We start from the raw sequence: 14,331 nt of genomic DNA on the forward strand, positions 1-14,331 counted from the left end.
GAAAAGCGCTATATAAGTGTAAGCAATTAGTATTATTATTTCATAAGACGTAAGCACCTTAGCAAATCAAGATTAAATCAGACACAATTTCTGAGTGGAAATTCCCTCCTCTCACTTAGAGTAGTATTTAATTTAGCTAATTAAATTGAACACAAAATCACTTACCTTGTTACAAGCACTGAACTGAAACATGCCAGAGACATGCTAGAGAGCCAATGCAGCATGGTCCAGCAGGCCTAATTTTCTATAGTTAAAACAAACAGAGCTGTCTTGCCTCACTACCTGTCCCCAGATCTGCACAAATGCAGAGTGCAGCGGTACTTTGTGCTCATTCAAGAGTGAAAGCCCAGAGGAGTTTTTAACATCTGTCTCAATTGTTTAAAAGATGAAGATACAAAGGCAGGTCACTGCTGTCAGGTTAGTACTGCATCATCAGAATGTGTGCAGTGAAATTATGATGCTACTGGCTCCCATACAGTATGTATCTGTAGTGCAACATTTGAATTTGGTTGCATTCATCCTAGTATTCAAATATTTCTTATTATGGAGATACCCCAAGCAAATTAGAAAAACTAGGTTACAGGTACGTGCAAATGAAAAATAGGCATCAAACCACACAGAACAAAAGGGAAGTACAATCACTGCTGACAACTTCAGTATGCAAATAGTAAAAAGTCAAGGGGGGCATGGTGGCGTGGCAGTTAGCATTGCTGCCTCACAGCTCTGGGGTCCTGGGTTTTCTCTCCATGTCCATGTGGGTTTTCACATAACGCTCCAGTTTCCTCCCTTTTCTCAAAAAGTTTTGGCTTGACTAGTTACTCCAGATTGTCCCTCTAGGAGTCCTTCCAGGCCCTTCTTAAATATAGGACAATCAGAAATTAACTCCAGTGGTTTATAACTATCAAATTGTGACACACATACTGTATAAATGAAATTAAGTGTGTATTGAAAATACATTCCCAGAATTTGTATTAAGGAAGCATTTACAATGTAATGTTCTTTCTTCATGTAGGCTAATAGGGCTGTCTGGTGTTGCTTTTTTATGCTGTACCTGTCTTTGTATTATAGCTCATTAATGGTGGTTTTGGAGTTACAGTACAAGCAATAGGACACCTGTACATATATAACTGTGCTAGCACACATATAAAATTCTAGATATGCGTGTGAATGCATTTCTTCTGAATTAGATAACAATAAGTGTTATATTGGGAGTTCTAAGCAATACAAAGCAGGCAATGTATGATGCACTTGTGCAGCAATAAGTGTAAACAAAGAGGTCAATAAGTGTTTTTGTGTTTGATAATTTGTTTCTTCCTCACTGCAGGGGCTCAACAATGTCATTGCAATAGACTTTGACTACAGAAAGGAGTTTATATATTGGATTGACTCAAGCAGACCTAACGGGAGACGAATAAACAGAATGCGCCTGAATGGAAGTGATCTTAAGGTACGACAGAAGCTTGCGCTTGCCTGAGGCTGGTTAAAATGGAGGTAATACTGTATGGTCGAACATTAGTCACAGGTGCAAGGGCATAGTAAATCACAGGTCTTACTTCCTCTTTACAGGAATGGTTGTATGATGTAGTTTAAAAGGTTTAAAGAGGTAATAAAGCAACATAATTAAATATATGTATAGAATGGATTTTTATAGAGAAAACTGGAGTGTTCAAAAGCGTGTAGAAGAAACACTATACCATTTGTTCAATCTTCTGATGGCACAAAGCACCACTTAGAAGGCACTACTTAAGAAATGGGAAAAGCACTTAAAATATCATTAGAAAGCTGCATATGGTAGAACTTTAATAACTTAATGGGGACCTTTAAAATGCATTGTGATGCACCAAAAGCTCTATAACTTCATTTGTCTATGTGTTTACCATTGGCAGAATTGTAGCTTAAGAGTAAAGTGTTCTGTTGTTTTCTGAGAGATGCAATGTGTATTGTGCCACAGCTAATAGATGTGTTAGTCATCACAGCACTTGTCAGAAGCCCTTGCCTGGGCAGTTTTAATATAAGGGGAACCATGGCTCATTAAGTTTCGTAGAGCCTCATATTTACATCTGAGATATTGGTTTTGTCCTGCCTGTAGCTAAACTGTTTAAAAATGGTTCTAATACATAAGAAGTTATTAGACCAAAAGTATTGTTATTATAGTCTAGAATTACAAACCAAACCATTAGTCTGGAGCTATAAGGCGTAGACAGTGGTTGGAATGTCTTTTATCTTTCTGTAAGAACCAATGGGGACTATTATAATGCATTAAGGCCTATAGGAAGAGTGTAATCACAGTTCAATAATATTTCTATTTTTTCCTATTATGTTTGCTCTGATTTATCTACAGCACTACTAAACACATAAGAACTTAACAAATATTACAAAGGAAAGGAGGGCAATTCACATAGGATTGTGTTTATCTGAAATGGATTACTTTTTTGTAAAAATGTATGCTTGTTTCTTTAATGAATTTAACATACTGTAGTCTCCTGGCTTGACTGTACTCCTTAGGGACTTACAGTATATACTTGGATCAAATCTCTTTAATCACCTTTGGACTGAAGAGATTCATCTTCTATAATCTCTGAACAGGCAACAATTTTCTGAGTCTCAGAATAATTCTTGTTGTTCCTCTCTGAACTATTGCAAATCTATAATATCCTTCTTGTGGTTTGATGACCAAATCTGGTCACAGTGTACAGGACTCTGTGGGCTGTAAAAGAGGATGTAGTGGTTAACACTGCCATCTTGCAGCTCCAGGGTCCAGGGTTTGTGTCAGTATAGAGCTGTCTTTCCAGCTTCCCCAGCTCCCAGAAAGATCCTGATAGGCTGCATTGAATTCTGTTGTCCCCTGAAGCACTGCAGTGTGCTGGGCATCCTGTCCAGAACAGAAAACAAACAGTCCTGTGTTTCTGGCCTCTCCTTGCTGTGCTCTGTGTTTCTTAAGCACTGGTTCATTAAAAATACCTGTATAAAATTATGTCGATCTACAGTATATTAAGGATTACACGGAGTAGGTGTTTTAATACTGATTTTCGGGAGGCTTTTGATAATGTTCTTCATCACAGATTAATACTCACATTGCAGGTGGTTGGCTTTCCAGGTAATGCCTGTCTTTGAATTGAAAACTGGTAAAGGAATATAAAAGAGTGCAGATAAAGGGATAATACTGATTGAGGAGTACCCTATGGATCTGTACAAAGACAAATGCCCATTTTAATTTAAATCAATAATATTGTGATAGTGTGTAACACTTTGCACTTACTGTGTTAATGTTAAAAATCACTTTCTGTCTGCTGAAAGCTTGATTTTATCTAAGTCTTTTTGTAATTCCCCTGTATCTGTTTCTGTATTTGACTTTTAATATATTATCTTCACATCTCTTCCAGTCTGAGATAGAGAAGCTAAGACATGTGTTTGTTTTCTCCAGGCTTGACTAGTATAATGCAGTTTTTGCCAACATAACCACTTGTTTTTGACAAGTTGCAAATATGCTCAGAACGCAGATACTCAGATGTTCATTCAAACTTTTTATGAGTATCTTTCTTCTGGCTTCCTAGTTTCTTTTCACAATAAAACTCAAAATGCAGTTCTGCTGCTCCTCTTTAAGGCCTTGAATACTTTTTGTCCTAAGTTCTGTAATCTTTTAACCCAGTTGTATGCTATTGAATGACTAATGATTTAAGACACATATTGACTGATCTTTGTTTTCTGTAATGATGCGGGTTGTCCCTTTAAGTATTCATAAAGGGAGAGCAAAAATGATAATACCATCTCTGGTGCTCAAAGCTGAATTTTGTGATGTCTTCAACAATTAGTTCCTTACTCATGCTGAGGTTTATTATTCCAGGAGTGAGAATTCGCATGCTGTCATTTTTTTTTTATTTTAAAAGCAGTGCTGCTTATAATTACTGCTTCAGGGAAAACTTCCTGAAATTGTTTGGAATGGCCCTGTGAATGAGTACAGCAGGAAACCACAAGGGAGCCCAAACACCATTTTTAAGTTTACTTTCTCTCAGCAGAATTCAAAAAAGCTCAATCTCCCTACTGGAAACTGCAGTCCTTTAGTAATATTGAAACGATTTAGCTGGTCTACCTGAATAAACAGTTTTCCTACTGTTCCATTTCTAGACTTGAGTTCCATTTATGCAGAAATAAGAACACATTTGGAAAATATTTGACATGGCAGAAATCGACCTTTATAATGCATTTGGTGAAAAAAGGGATAGTTTACAGAGAAATTATTTTAGAGGTTTTACTTAATGTAATTTTACTGTAAGGAGATTCACATTTGCAACAGTCAGCATGGCGAAAGCAAGGTTTTCATTTGCTTTTCAACTTACTATCTGAATAGTGATTGTGACAATTTTAAATATTTTTTTTCTCTTACTGACTATACATCTTTAAAATGCAGCTAAAACTATTTGAATTCAGGTCTTGATGCAAAAATGCTAAGGAAAAGTAAATGTTGAAAAATACTGTTTTTAATGTATTATACAGTGACACAGAAGAAGCAATTCAACTCAGATGAAATGTATGTTAATTAAAGTGTTGTAAATGAATTGATATGAATATTTAATGATGGCAAAGGACTCAGCTTCAGACCACAGTTTACAATTCATTTTCCTAGAAGCTGAAAGTAGCTCTGCTGTCTTTGTCTTCTTTGTGCATAGTCATGTTTCTTATTATCTTCTCAGGTAGTTCATCGCTCAGCAGTCCCAAGTGCTTTGGCAGTTGACTGGATTGGGAAAAACCTATACTGGAGCGACACAGAGAAAAAGACATTGGAGGTCTCTAAAGTCAATGGATTGTATCCTACAATCCTTGTGAGCTCTGGTCTAAAGAACCCAAAAGATTTGGCTTTGGATACTCAGTCAGGGTACGTAACATACTTTCCACTTATTGTCATGTGATGTCCTATGATTATTTTAGCAGACTTTTTGTTTGATTTCATTGTCGTGTGAAAGATGGGATAGAAATGCTGACCACTATCCCCAAATGATTTTCCACAAATTCTGGTGAGCATTACTTTTTTTCAGAAGAATATAAAGGGTCACACAGGATGTGAAATGATGAAATTGCATTAATAAAATAAATGATGTGCACTTTGACATCCCTTTTAAGCTATGATTAGTGTTTAGCTGTTCATTAGTATCATTTTTCCAATGGAATTAACCTGGATCTCAGATTAAATACTTTAGTGTTTTTAAACTCCAGTTAAAAAAATGAATATATTTTTGTGCAAGTAAAGAAACATATAGTTAATAAGATCTCAGTAGGCTGGTAGGCATTCCTCCTGTCACATTATAATCCTCAGTTAACAGAGGAAGAGTGTGCAGTATGTGAATTCCTAAAGCTGTACAGACTGCTTGTTTTCATCTGGTCTCTGAGCCCCTAGGAAATCTGTTTTACAGTAGTAAACTCATTAATACTCGTGTGAATTATATTAGGAAAGATATTTCTTCCTACCTTCGCTTAAGCAAAAAAAAGTTGGAAATCTGTCCCTATTGCCTATGTGCAATGAAGCAAGAAAATATTTTCAAAGCACTTTAGAAAAGAGTCTCTTTGCTGCCAATGACCGTGACTGTGAATATTTTGAATATGGAAAGACATCCTAAATTTTTATTTTCATTATTAGAAAACTGTGTGAACTGATGAATATCTCTGTTTTGGTTGTCAAAGGTATGTGTTCTGGATTGACTGTTGTGAATACCCTCACATCGGGCGCATAGGTATGGATGGTACCAATCAGAATGTGATAATTGACACAGAAGTCTCAAGGCCAGCAGCTTTAATGATTGACTATGTCAACCAGAGGCTGTACTGGGCAGATGACAATCATGTCTTGTTTGCTAACTTGGATGGATCAAAACGGTACAAGGGTAAGAGAACATTTCACAGCAATCTTGACATTTCTAAAGTTGAAATGCAGTTAAAACATATTCTATGTGTACAGTGTCCTACCGTATGTATGATTTTATAATTAAGTAAACAATAGCTATTAACAATACCTAAAAAAAAGTTTTTTGTAACAAAAATAATGAAAAACACATAAAAGCCCCTCACTTACCTCTTACATTGCAAAAAATAGTTTTAAGATATTTGATCAAGAATCAACACTTTGATCTCCACAAGATCTTTAGCTAGATACAAGAAAATCTCTTGTATAATATATACAGTACATAAAATAAAAACAATTCAAGGATTACTGTTGTGCAGAAATCAGGTCTATAGTTGATTCTGGGACAGGTGTAGACTGTGCGCTCTCAGGAAGTGGAGGGAAGTCGCTCTGTTTACGCTTCTCGGAATCAACTTCTACAGATGTACGGTGGAGAGCATACTGACCAGCTGCATCACAGTCTGGTACGGCAACTGCACCGCATCTGACCGTAAGGCACTACAGCGGGTGGTCAAAACTGCCCAACACATCATCAGCAGTGCCTTACCATCCATCCAGGAAATATACAACACCAGGAGTCTGAAAAAAGCCACCAAAATTATGTCTGACCCCACTCACCCGTCATAACTTGTTTGGTCCCCTACCATCTGGCAGAAGGTTCCGGTCACTCCAGTCGCACACAACTAGACTCCAAAATAGCTTCTTCCCCAGAGCTGTCAAGTTGGTGACGCCCCCACTCCCTCCCACCATATTATGATCTCTCTTAACGTCTTCCTGTACCCACAATGACTGTACTCCTACACCACTACACACACATGTAAGCCGAAATTGTACTGTCCCCTCGATAGCCCAGTAAAACTGTACCGGTCGTAATAATATTTAATATTTATTAATTAACCATACTATTTTTAACCACACTATTTTTGCACTGTTCCAAGAATTACCTTGCACTGTTTTTGTCCTGTTATATTTTATCTGTTTGCAGAATTTTGCACAGTTTTGATTACTTGATTACATGTTATTTATGTTATGTTATTACATGTTACTGTTATTGCTATTGTGTTACTGTCTATTGTCTTATCTTCTGTCCTATTTATATACTGCACCTGAGTGACTAATGAGAAACACTTTTCATTATACTATGCACCTGTGTAAGTTTAATGACAATAAAGTTGAATTGAATTGAATTGAATTCACACAACCTCATGATAGGCTCTTAATTACCAAATAAACCTAGGAATTAACAATATTAAGTCAGTGAATTCTCTATTAAAAGTATAAGTGATCACTATCAGTTTTACAGTTAAACAGGTATGATCATATGGAAACATTATGTAGATTTCAATAACATTGTGACAGTGTCATCATATTTACATCCAGTTGGTTCAATTAAGAACCAGCCAAGTACAACTGAATATACAACTTTAAATCATAATATTAGGGTTTGATTCCTCATTGAGACCCCTAAGCATCAGTGTACCCCAAAAATAATTCCAGACCTTGCCTAGAGAGTTCTTAAATCTGAATACCAATGATACTGTCTTTATCAGTTTTATATGCATGTCGTATAATATCTTAGATCTAGAAACGGCATCTCTGTCTTTCATTGGCAAATTGTTTCATGGTTCATGATCTCTTTTTCTATTTATAATCAAATAGACATCCTTTTCAACTGGTCTACAATACAAATGTGTTCAAGACAAGTATGATTATAGATGTACCTCTAAAGGGATTGTTCACAATAATGTCTTGAGAGACATCACTTGTATGTTTTGCATCTGTGCTGTTAGTATCTGGTTTGTGTTCTTCTGTTTTTTTAGTATCAAGGTGGAAAACATTTTTAATCTCAAATTTTGATCAAACTGTTTAAAAACAATACTCTATAAGTGCTTACTTGTTTTTTATAGCAAATTCATCAAATAAATATAGTTTCATTAATTAGTAATAATGCAATTACAGTAGCTTATTGTGGGGTAATCATTGTGTTTGTATGTAGGAGAGTTTGTCATGTGCTATTATCCTGGTGAACATCTTCTAAAGACTTAAATGTTGATTTTAGGGTTCCTTACCAAAAGTGTTTTTGGGAAGAGCGTAACATGTACAGTCATGTGAAAAAGAAAGTACACCCTCTTTCAATTCAATGGTTTTACATATCAGGGCTTAAATAACAATCGTCAATGGTCCTCACCAACTTCTATAATTAGACAAATCTAGATTCAGATAACAGACAACACATAGCAGATTTCACTATGTCATTATTTATTCAACAAAGAGTAAGCCAAAATTAAGTACACCCTTACTGCTTCCATAGGAATAAGGTAATTAGCAGCCAGGTGCTGCTAATCAATGCACTTGATCATCAGGAAGTGTGACCGACTTTATAAAAGCAGAACTTTTGGCAGTTTGGTGGTCTGGAGCTTTCAGGTGTGTGTTAACACCATGCCAAGAAGAAAAGACATCAGCAATGAACTCAGAGATGCAATTGTTGCTGCCCATCAATCTGGGAAGGTTTATAAGGCCATTTCCAAACAATTTGGAATCCATCATTCTACAGTGAGAAGGATTATTTACAAATGGAGAACATTCAAGACAGTTGCCAATCTTCCCAGGAGTGGGTGTCCGAGCAAATTCACCCCAAGGTCAGACTGTATAATGCTTAGAGAAATTGCAAAGAACCCAAGAGCTACATCTAGGGATCTACAGGTCTTGGTTAACATGTTAAATGTTAAAGTTCATGACAGTATGATCAGAAAAAGACTGAGCAAGTATGGCTTTGAAGGAAGGGTAGCCAGCAGAAAGCCCCTTCTCTCCAAAAAGAACATGGCAGCCCAGCTTAGGTTTGCAAAGTTGCATCTGAACAAACCAAAGATTTCTGGAACAATGTCCTTTGGACAAATGAGACCAAGATGTTGAGATGTTTGGTCATTATGCACAACGCCATGTTTGGCTAAAACCAAGCACAGCGTATCACCACAAACACCTCTTACCAACCGTCAAGCATGGTGGTGGAGGGGTGATGATTTGGACTTGTTTTGCAGCCACAGGACCTGGACACCTTGCAGTCATCGAGTCAACCATGAACTCCTCTTTATACCAAAGTATTCTAGAGACAAATGTGAGGCCATCTGTCCGAAAGCCAAAGCCTGGCCAAAATTGGGTCATTCAGCAGGACAATGATCCCAAGCACACCAGCAAATCTACAACTGAATGGCTGAAAAAGAAAAGAATCAAGGTGTTGGAATGGCCAAGTCAAAGTCCAGACCTCAACCCCATTGAGATGCTGTGGCAGGACCTTAGGAGAGCTGTGCATAGATGAATGCCCTCAAACATCAATGAGCTGAAGCAATGTTGTAAAGAAGAGATACACAAAATTCCTCCAAAATGATGTGAGAGTCTGATAAACCCATACAGAAAACGATTATTTCAAGTTTTTCAAGTTCTACAAGCTACTGAATCACGAGGTGTACTTAGTTTTTCACACATGGCTTCTGCATGTTGGCTTATTTTTTGTTAAATCAATACTGACATAGTGGAATCTGTTATGTGTTGTTTGTCACCTGAGGTAAGATTTACCTAATGGAGGACCTGGCAAGGACCAGATGATTTTTTATTATGTCCTGATATATAAAACCATAGAATTGAAAGAGGGTGTACTTTCTTTTTCACATGACTGTAAGTGTCTGGGTATTTTTTCTACCATGCATTTCATAAAACTTTCCAAGGCTGTATGTTTCCTCTTTTTTTCCTGTAAAAATTACCATGGGCCTTAATTGGGCCTACTGTATCTGTTTCAAAATGTGCTGCAGTATAGCCTCAAATGATGGATGATATTGTCCCTTACAGCTCAGTCTGTTTTAGTACGGTTAGACTGAGCTGTAAAGAAAGATTAATTTATCTTTATAAATTCAGCTAGAATTGGTATTCATTAGACTTGCTTTCCTTTAGGGATTTTATCTTTCTTGGGAGTGTCTGTCTTTCCCTTTTTTCACCAGTAATGTGATTTTCTTTCTTGAAATTTGAGGAACTGACAATCTAATCTTTTAATTTTCAGCTTTTGTAAAGTTTGGCTCCACAGTAACTGCTTGATCATATGCAACGGAGGTGGTGAGCTCCATGTATAGCCAATACCTCTGAGCTACACTTCAGTCTGGGTGCAGAGCTAAGATTCCACAATATCTGTTTCTGTGTAACACAATCAAGAACATTCATGTCAGCAAAATCTTGTTCAGTGTCAAAATAAAATCAAAGATTATCTGTCAAGCACAGTTTTTTTCAGGGAACAAATCAGTTCTCTCTGTCCAACTTTTATGACAGGTCATGTTACAAGTGAGATAAATTGTATGAACAGTACTAAAATGAAGTTATAATGTCTTAGAAATCTTTCAGCACGGTATTATACTTTAATTCACAAATATATTTTCTTCCTGATGTCACAGTGCATTGCTTTAACGTTATGTCATTTAAATCAGCAGCTTTGTTTTCAAGTCAGCTATAATGGTAACTCTTAGGGCTTAGGACTTAAATAAAGTCTTAATAATATGGAATATATTGATATACAGTAGTATTATTAGAATGTAATTGGGAGGAATTAAACCCTTATAATGATCAATAACCTTCTATTGAGATAGATTTTGATTGTATAAGTATTTTATACGTTTCATTCTGTAATTAATGTGTTGCTTTTTCATAATTAAGACATTGCATTCGCAGCTACTAAATTAACCTAAATTAAGTGGCATCATAGACAGAATACAGCAAACTTCTTATGAGATGGTAACTAAGGGTTTGTTTAAGGATTAACTCAAGAAGTGACTTGAATAGTGACCAGTTATTTGTGCTTGCTGACTGAGTCCTGTTCTGTATGTTCTTTCTCATTTTGGGACAGCTAATATATACTGTAGCATATAACATATAACCAAGTATCTTCAAAAAGTTTTAATTTACAGTAGCATCAGTTGTGATAACTGACCTGTTCAGACTGGTGATATTCAGACAGTACATTCTCATTAAGCGCTCCTTGGCACTGGACAGCACAGCGCTTATTATACAGTATGATATTATTACCTTGAACTTGTCGAGGTCATCGTCACTTGCTTAAATGTAATAATAATTCATATATTTAGCTCATGGTAATAGTAACTATAGCTGAAATAAACATTGACTGAGTGGAAGAAAGAGAAAAAATAATTAGCTGTAACTTAAAAAATGACTAATACTAAAAACTGAAGAAACAGTCCAGATTCATATTATGTCATGATACTGCAATAAAATAGCATATATACATTTTTCATGTAAAAATGCTTCAGTGATATTTTTAATGATCTGTCTTTTTTTTAGTAATGTGAAGTACCTAGGTCTTATACACCAGGACAACAACACTTCCTCAGATTTTCTTTCCCTGTTTATGAAATAATATTTTTCATCCATCTTAAGGTGACACAGAATGAATATGTTATCTATTTTTTACAATTATTGATTTAAAACATTTGACTACCAGCTATAAAATAACATAATGCAGACCTTGATTTTTGCTGTTAATCTTGCTAAAAGCAAGCCATGCAAAAACATTAACTTCAGAAAGTTCTATTAAATTACTTCTGCTTTGAGTCACACTGAGTTTTCTACAAACAGTGAGACTGGCAATGATGCTAATTGACTCTTTCTGTCTTTTCCTGCCATGCAGCTCATTTGTGTAGAGAATAAATTAAATGTTTCTCTCACTATGATTTTTTTTAATAACAGTCATTAGCATTTGTATATCCCATCCTGCTTTTGTAATAAATAGGACCCTTATGTATAATAAGCAAATCTACCAATTGCCTCAGAATGAAATTAAAAGACATTGAAATTCAAAGCATTGTTTCACTTTTACATTGTAAGCATTTTGTTTATCTGGTTCCAAGAACAGCTTCTCATTAGCAATAATTCTGTGCTTTCTGGTTCTGAGCTTGGCTTCACCCCACAAGTAGGACTCTAGCTTTCAGTCTTAAATTCCCCTAACCAGTAATAAAGAACCTCCGGGGCCTGACGGGTCGTCACAGCAATTATTCAGAAGACATCGTGTGCTGTATCTGTTGGCCCGTGCAGTATTGAATATTCCATCTGGCTTTTTTCCAGAGCTGATGATTAATCTTGCTGCCTCCTATTACAGTTCCTAATCAAGACATTCAAGGGGTGATGGGGCTAACACTGTTTGAAGACTACGTCTATTGGACAGATGGGAAATCCAAATCTCTCCACCGAGCGCACAAGACCTCGGGAGCGGAGAGCATATCGCTGCTGAGCTCTTGGCAAGCTATAACAGACATACAGGTGTACCATCCCTTCAGGCAGCCTGATGGTAATCGCCTTTCTATTCTATTAGTTCAAATTTCAGAGCTGAACAACAGGTAGCATTCAGTCTCGTCTAAAAATAGCTATGGGAAGATTACTGTATACCAATAAATATCATTTTAAAACTTATACTGTATTTAAGGTAACATTAAAGCACTAGGCTAAAATTATTTTTTTTCCATCCAAATGTACAGTGCCTAAACACCCGTGTCAAGTAACAAATGGAGGATGCAGTCACTTGTGTTTGCTGTCTCCCAGCGGGGGTTATAAATGTGCCTGTCCCACAAATTTCTATCTTGCTGCTGATAACAGGACCTGCTTATCCAACTGTACAGCCAGTCAGGTTTGTGTCAGAACATTTCCATCATTTTCAATTGCTTATAGTCTTCTATGATATCCAGACCAGTGCATTCTCATTACCTGGTTTTAGGAGGATGAAGATGCAAAGTGAAGTTATTTGTTATCAAATAAAAGCAGTTTTTGTGGCCTTGTTTGATCAAGCAGATGTTTGATTGAAGATTTACTTGTAAATAAGCCTGTGGTTCCCCTGCTTTTATTTCTTTTGTTGAAAAAAGGTCTCTGCACAGCAATGGGTTTTGTGAAATATATGCTTTGATATGATTACAATCGTGTTTTACTGTGCTTTGTTGGTGTGTAGTTTCGTTGTGGGACTGATGAATGCATTCCCTTCTGGTGGAAGTGCGATACAGTGGATGACTGTGGCGATGGGTCAGATGAGCCAGAGGACTGCCGTGAGTAACCCTTTGTAACTTTATATACTATATCCATTCGTGGGGCGTGGTAGATGAACTGATAGATGAAAATAGATGGAATCTCCAAAGAAAGTATATGAATGTTGTATGAAGTAATTTAGATAGTCATATCTACACATCTATCATATATGATTGATACTGTAGATATATCATATATCACAGAAGACTTTTTTTCTCAGTCTAATTGGCAGAATCTCCTTGCTCAAAGGTAAAAGAAGAGTCATACTGTAATTACTTATTTTTTAAAGTTTGATTAAAAAAGATAATTTTAGGTCACTGTACTGTATTAGTTTAGTGGGAAAGATTTTTAATCAAATGGCCAGATCTCTGAAGTGTGCCAAAAAGTGACTCATCAGAACAAAATAAGGAAATACAGTTTTGAAGCATTTTATTATTATTTTAGAACAAATCAAGTATATTGTATATATCAGAAAGCATAGTTACATAATTGTTTAATGCAGTACTAACTATTTAGTATGACATAAACATGGCAACTGTGCTTTTAAAAGACAGTACCATAAATATGAATACTAAAACACAGCTATAGGCTCCACATGCTCTTTCGCTTTCATATGCTCTTGGAAACTTTAAAATATCAAAATGAGTAACCCTCCACAGCTGGTCCACAAGTCCTGTCAGGCATACCTGAGCTGGCACCTGAAAATATTGTGCTCGCTATGTCGGCCCTTTTCAGAGTCTCTTAAACTGGGAAAGCCTGGCTGCTGGCAAAGAACGGCTGCCATGTGTCACCTGCTCACACGTATACAAACGCAAGGAACTATGATTATGAATAATGTCAATTTTAGTGTATGTTTGGATTACCTCTCATTTCTAATTTCTATTCTTTCAGAAGGAATCTTATTATTAAGCATTACTAAGTTTGGAAAGGCCTATGTCAAATGACTCAATCCTAATTTGTTGTGGAAGGAAAATAAAATACAGATATGATGTCTTTGACAAAGCAAATTCTTTAGGGCCTAAACAAGCACTCAAGTATATTGCAAGAACATTACTTCCTGTTTGATGGTGCTTAATTGTTCTAAGAATAAGAATCCTGGACGCTTGTCAAAACGAACTACCAATACTTTGTTTATTCATCTATTCTATTTAGTTATTAAAATACTGTACATGCATGTGTACAGTACATGCTTACCCACTAGTTAAAATGGCTATTTATTTTATAGCAAAGATAGATGGAAGATCAGAGATCACATTTTTGGAATGCACAACATCGCCACCTAGTGATTCATAAGATGTTGTGTACAGTTTTGCGTGTGATCTTTCATCTAACTATAAATAACACGACTACGTAAAACATATGTAAACCAAGCC

The 14,331-nt window shown here is 36.2% G+C and overlaps 1 protein-coding gene across 1 annotated transcript in view; it reads left to right on the forward strand.

Moving 5' to 3' along the window:
- lrp1ba (low density lipoprotein receptor-related protein 1Ba) overlaps positions 1-14,331 on the forward strand; it is a 491,547-nt gene that overhangs the window by 399,805 nt on the left and 77,411 nt on the right. The window contains exons 58-63 of the mRNA XM_088930252.1: positions 1,325-1,447; positions 4,692-4,873; positions 5,677-5,876; positions 12,045-12,233; positions 12,421-12,569; positions 12,885-12,978. Coding sequence (XP_088786378.1) covers positions 1,325-1,447; positions 4,692-4,873; positions 5,677-5,876; positions 12,045-12,233; positions 12,421-12,569; positions 12,885-12,978 — 937 coding nt within the window. The remainder of the gene's footprint in view (positions 1-1,324; positions 1,448-4,691; positions 4,874-5,676; positions 5,877-12,044; positions 12,234-12,420; positions 12,570-12,884; positions 12,979-14,331) is intronic.

This window comes from Atractosteus spatula, chromosome 13 (assembly GCF_055471065.1).
Source record: "Atractosteus spatula isolate fAtrSpa1 chromosome 13, fAtrSpa1.hap1, whole genome shotgun sequence".
Classification (NCBI taxonomy): Eukaryota; Metazoa; Chordata; class Actinopteri; order Semionotiformes; family Lepisosteidae; genus Atractosteus; species Atractosteus spatula.